Genomic DNA, 6337 nt, shown 5'->3' on the forward strand with positions numbered 1-6337 from the left:
AATAAAAATTCGACGTAGGCGGAGTTACTTGTTTGAAAATAAAGTGTTGCGCATGAGAAAGTAATTAAGACTTCGTGCAAAGTTTTCGATTGATTCGGATTATAATCGAGCGCGAAGCTTTTTGCCGAGGCGATTATTTCGACCGTTGTTCGGTTGTTTGTTCCTGATGCGTTGGCGGATCGGCGGCACAAAAGGGGCCTATGGTGGAGGGATTTGATGGAAGAAGGGGACGGCGGCTTAGTGTTGATCGAAGGTGCCGCTACGTCCAGCCGAGTTGGTACCTGCGACCACCAGACTCCGATTCGGTATCAAACGAGAACTTGTCGCTTATTCACTCGTCGCGCACCTCGATTGTCCGTCGTGATCGATACGAGCGAGAAGAATCGACCGGAAGTATCTCTATTTCGGTGCTCGGTAGGGCGGCTGAAATATTTAATCGATCGAGTAAATTGGCTGCAATAAGAGCGAGGGATCATTCGCTGAGAAGATTAGAAATTGCGATACGGTGTTGGGTGTAGACCGTATTTGCCGAAGAGAAAATCAAGCCAAGGGAGGCCTTGGAAAAGCCGAAAGGGACAAGCGAAGCGACACGTTGACGGCGCGATGCTGGTTCGCGCGCCGTGTATACTCCCTTTTGTCTTCACGGTAGGTCCTCCTCCCGTTTAACTTAACTCGAGATCGTGAAATAACGTTTGAGGAAAAGTATCTCTCGAGCTCTCAGTAAAGCATATCGAAGTATATCGGAATAAATCGGTTTGAAGATATCACAGTTATATTTTTGTCAACTTTTTTCAGTGAATTGAATGTACGTGTCGTATCATAACTAGCGGCGATTTTCTTTTGCATCGTCGATATCGCAAATGTATAGAATAGGGACCAGATAAAAACTCGGCGTTAAGAAATGAAAGTTGATGAGATATTTAACGAGAAACGCTATCTCTGTTACGACACTTAAGAATATTCGTGTGAATATTTAGTCGCATTTTAAAACTCAGTTGAGACAACTGAGGGCAATTGACCGAGTAGGAACTTCTTACAGGAATTTTCCTGTCCCTACTACTGTTCTGAGTTTTCATCCGGTCTTTAGGCAACGGAAAATTAAGTTGTACCGACGGAATTGTTTCTTTTCCATATGCCGAGGTCCGCCGTCGATTCTCGCAGCGCGTTACCACTCTTATCGCACGGTGATTTATACATTTTATTCGACGACGGTGTTCTTACTTTCGTGCCGGTACGGCCGTGTTTGACCGGCCAATTTTCCGCGTCGATTTATCGCTCGACTCGTATGAATCGATTGGGCCAACTGTGAAATGAGCGCTTTCCAAGTTGAGAATCGCCAGGAAATTATTTAATTGTTTACACGCTCGTCGTTAATCATTGTTGGAACCGCTTTGCGAAACTTCCACACGAAGTTCTGAGAAACTAATTATTCACTTGCAAACAAATACGTATAAATTACTCGCGCGCACCGTTAATTGTTCCGAGCAACATCATCGATACGGTAATTCTCTTATCGATTGAATCTCGAACTTTCTTTATTTTACTGAGACAGGTTTGCTGTTGGTTGCGTGATAATGCCGCGATCCCACTAGCCTCTGATTTGTCAGTCGCGAATCAGGTATGTAAGCTGTTAATTTTAATTATCGCCTCAACTCTCCCCTCACATCTGCCCGATTTCATAGATGCGGAATGTATTCGAAGAGGAAAAAATAGACTCCCAGGATAACTGGCGCAATGCTGCCTCGCGGACGAAGAGGAGTGTAAAGTCGCAGAGCAGCTCGCCCGAAGATTCGCTCAATGACAAAGTTTCAATCTCCCCGGAAGACAATGGGTCGCCGAAGGGCAAAGTGTTAGTAATTTGCCGTTTCCTAGTAAGATGTAACTAATATATAATGAAATTAATATATAAAAATGTAACATTAATAATAAAATCAAAGTATTAACGAAGTGTGGCGAGGAGCAACGAGAAAACACGGAGAAAAATAACTTGCTGGCATGGCAAATTTTACGCCGTGGTAGCAAAATTTGTTAGTTATTATGTGGACAGAGAAACAATTGGTTAAGAATACTAATTGCCATTTGCTGAATTATTTTACTGAATCTACACATTATTTTGCTGTAAGAACAAATTAGTAAATGTAAGAAAACACTATTTTGTTCTAACAGAGAATTAACGTGTCCTAAGGACGAATTCGCTCAGTATATTTTCTATCTTGACAACAGACTTGTTTTTTGCTCTAATTACAAATAATTCGCTAATTTGATTACGTCAACTAAATTTTAACGCTATCGGCATGAATATGCAGGAGCAACGATGGTTTCGTTTCATACAAAAAATGAAACGTAATGAACATACTGCACTCAAGTAAATATTATTTGTTTCAAATATTTCATAAGTTTATATATCCGTGAGTATATCATAAGCATCAAATTTAATTAAGATATATTCTGAATTCTAGTAAATTTAACATTCTATCAAGAATATTATATTAAAGCACTACAACTAAAACTTCAGTTTATTTATTCCAATTAGCCGAATTCTTCGATAAAGTTCATAATATTCATGAAAAGAGGACAAATCCTTCTGTTGAATAAGTCATAATCAACTTTTCTAATATTTATGTTGAGTACACTGTAATGCTATTGTCGAGAGAATATTCTTCGTCCAAGAGAACCATTATTTAAAAGAAAAAAAAAAATAACCTGAGTGATTGCTTTTCTTTGCAGTAAAATAAGATTTTTCTCTGTGAACAATAGAACGATTATTTTCTCCGTGTAGTGAAAACCGAGCTCTAAGAGACAGACGATCGGTATCTGCTTGTAACAAAATTGCTCGCGATGCTGGCGTTATGTTGTCACTAATCACACTATCCTTCTTTCCCTCTCGTCTCTCACGCGCAGGAAGATAAATAATCAGAACGTGAACGTGAACACGAACATCCTCCGGCAGCAGCGAGGTCGAACTAAGCCGGTGATCACCGCCACGACGCACAACCCTAAACTTCTAAGCCCTAAACTCGTCGAGTTGCCGGAGGACCGGAGTTGCGTGAGCGTCAGGAAGAAGAACCAGAGGTATTCGAGCAGCTTCATCGGGAACACGACGAGCAAGGGGGGGCTGGTGGTCGACAAGGAATTCGACGATGTGATTGGCAATAACTCCAAGGCGAAGACTACCAGTAGCGTGCACGTCGGCGAGGACATCACTCTATGCTGGATCGAGACGACGACGATCAAGGAGGACAAGAACGTGCGGCCGCCGAAGAGGCTGGTGATCCGCGAATACACGATCTCCTTCGAGAACTCGGCGACCATACCGGATCGGTATCTCGAGTGCGAGAGACTCGAGGGCGAATTGGCGGCGAACGACCCCGAAGTCGGCAAGACCGCCTTATTCGAGGTGATAGACGAGAACACCAAAGCGAGCAGGATCGTCAATTTCACCACGGTCAGCAACGTCGGCGACGTTCTCATCTGGCAACACAAGAAGGTGAAATGCGGGGTCGGGCCGGTGGTCAACAAGAACATCATCGAGTGGCACGATGGCTCAAAGAACCCGAAGAAGCGGGTGGAGATCAAGGTCAGCCCCGAGATACATCAGTTGGCGGAGAAGAAGAGCGAGGAAGAGCCCTGCACCGAGGAGATTGACGAGAGCAGTGAAAAGTACAATCGCACCAGCGAATCGACCGAGTCCTGCGAGAACACCGCGGAGAGCGGTGCCTGCAAGGTGACCACGCAGTCCGACGAAGGCTCGACGAAGCGTACCGAGATCGACAGCACCAAGAAAAAGGTCGTCACCGAGCTGACACCGAGCGACGAAGTCGGTAACGTCGAGATCGGCAGCGACGAGATCAGCAGTACGAGTACCAGCAGTAGCGAAAGTAATAGCAAAAGCAGTATCGAAAGAGGCAGCGATGAGACGCTGATTTTGCCCATCGAGCATAAAGTTCCAACGATGTCTTACAAAGTAACGGTCCCGAGACCGACGAGCACCACCAAAGCTCCGGTCTTCGAGAAGAGTGGCGAGTCGGTTCCCACGGACGAAGATTGCGACGAAGAATCGTCGGACCCGAAATGCGCGACGCCAATAAGCGATGTGTTCTCCTCCGAAGAGTCGACTGTCGAGTCGTCGACCGTCGAGGATAAATCGTCGGAAAGGTCATCCATTGAATCTTCGTCCGGCTCGAGTGAGAGTAGCGTGGCGTCGACGATTCCCTATTCGTCGACTGAACAAACGACTACGATCGCGAAAACGACTAAGAAAAACGTCCCGATCGAATCCGAAGATGTCTCGAATTCCACCGATGTTAGTAGATCGTTCGACCAGACGAAGGAATCTAGCGTCTCTACGCCTGCGGAGACGACGGAAAGTAGCTCCTACGAAGACGTCGATAAAGGAAGTTCCATGAGTAGTATGGAGTTAAATATTAGTACCGTGACTTCGGATGAAGCTGGTCTCGAGAAAATAGTCACATCTACGTTACCAACGCTTGGACTCACCAATATCATGAAGGTACTGAAACACGGAGTGCCGGACGAGTGGTCCGAATCATCCGAATTATCCGAAACATCCGAACCATCCGATTCGTCCAAATTGCCCGAATCGTCCGAATCGTCATTGACCTCGGAATCTTCCTCGATGTCCGAGGAGGAGGAGGAGTCTTCCGAAGAGTTTGAAGACACTGTAACCATCAAGACGATCGACAGAGAGACGACGGTCGAGCCGGAGATCATCAAGAAGCCGGATCAATTTATCCCGACGGTTTTAACAACGTCCTCATCTCGTCCACCGATCGTGTTGCCCCCGGCATCGAGTAGCGAGGCCGATTACACCTGCGAGAATTCCGAAGATTGTGCACGCCCCACCAGTACGTCAGCATGCGACGAGACCGGCGATTGTCACACGACCAGCAGCAGATCCTGCGAGTCCGGCGATTGTCTGGACGAAGAGATCGACTACTCAGATTATGAGACGATCTCGCTTGAGAACGCGACCGAAGCCGTGAGCACGACGATGGTCGCGTTGACCTCCGAGAAGATCGAAAATGACTCGACCGAGATCAGCAGCATCCCCACCACCGTGGAGACCCGAAGAAGCACCTTGTCGTCCATAACCGTAACTAAGCCGCGGCACAAGTTTACGTTGAAGGTGAAGATCCTGCTGGAGCACGTGAACGAAAAAAAAGAGAAGGAAAATTTGGTTGAGGTCGAGAAGAGAATGCTGTTGAACGAGAACCCGGACCGCCATCGGCAAATGACGGAGCTGCTCGAGCAGCTCAAGTCCCTGAATGACTCCGTCAATGTGGAGACCATGAACGCGTTGTTGAACTGCACCAGCCTGAGCAGGCTGACGAAAAACGCGAACTTAATCAAGGTGGAACCCAACGACGTCGACGACGAGAGCCTCGAGGGACGTTCCGAGGACTTACGGGAGCTCAGTTCCGAGCACGCGAATGCTAACGAGGACTCGCAGTATCCTGAGACCGACGAGAAGTTCGAAGCGGTGACTCGAAGACGACGACGGAGAAGTCTCGACGCGAACCTCATGATGGCAGACTCGAACAACATGCTGGCAGAGGCGAGCGGACTCCACATTGCCGAGAAAAGCCGTCTCGATCTTAATGATCTCTCGACGTCAGATTTGAACAATTTTTCCGCTTTGCGGTACAAGCAGCAATATGATAGTCTTCCGACGGAGGAGAATCAGCTGTTCACGACGACGCGTCCCGAGGTGGGGACAATCGACGTCGCGCACGTGGGAGATGAGAGGAACACGACTAGAGGTAAGAACGAGAGCGAAGTGATCACGGAGATAAAGAACGTCATCAACGTAACGAAGATGGAGGTTATATGGAAGACTTTACCGGGAATAAAGAAGGACGTTTCGACTGGACTGAAGCACATGATGTCAGGGTTGATGCGAGGTAATCTGATGGAGGGCGGTAAAAAGCTGGCTGTATCAAGCTTGATGGGTATCCTAGCAAACCCCAAAGACAACAGGATTCACTCGAGGAGAAGGCGAGAGGCCATGGAGGAGGTGGGGCGTTGGTCAAACGAGAGGATCAGGAAGGCGCCGATCTTGGGCGGCAATCTTCGAAGTTTCACCGAGTTCACATTGTACAAAGTTTCGTCTTGAGCGGGCGTGTTCGGCGGGATTTATCTTATCTCGATGTCCCGACGGTTACACTCATTCCCTAATGGTAGATAACAAGTGATCCTAACGAAACCGAGACGAGAGATTCGTCCTCGGCAAAATTTCGCTTCGTATGTTTACTTAATAGTGATAGATTTATGAGGAGGAACCTCTCGCGATCTGCTGAACGTATCTTCCGAGAAATAT

The 6337-nt window shown here is 47.0% G+C and overlaps 1 protein-coding gene across 1 annotated transcript; it reads left to right on the forward strand.

Annotated features, from left to right (window-relative positions):
* Positions 1-603: 603 nt before the first annotated feature.
* Positions 604-6133, forward strand: LOC106751290. The gene is made up of 5 exons (XM_014632151.1): positions 604-645; positions 1553-1618; positions 1683-1849; positions 2902-3735; positions 3841-6133. Exons 1-5 carry the CDS (start codon positions 604-606, stop codon positions 6131-6133), a joined length of 3402 nt encoding a protein of 1133 aa, XP_014487637.1.
* The last annotated feature ends 204 nt before the right edge of the window (positions 6134-6337 follow it).

This window comes from Dinoponera quadriceps, unplaced genomic scaffold (assembly GCF_001313825.1).
Source record: "Dinoponera quadriceps isolate SergipeBrazil2010 unplaced genomic scaffold, ASM131382v1 scaffold10866, whole genome shotgun sequence".
Classification (NCBI taxonomy): domain Eukaryota; kingdom Metazoa; phylum Arthropoda; class Insecta; order Hymenoptera; family Formicidae; genus Dinoponera; species Dinoponera quadriceps.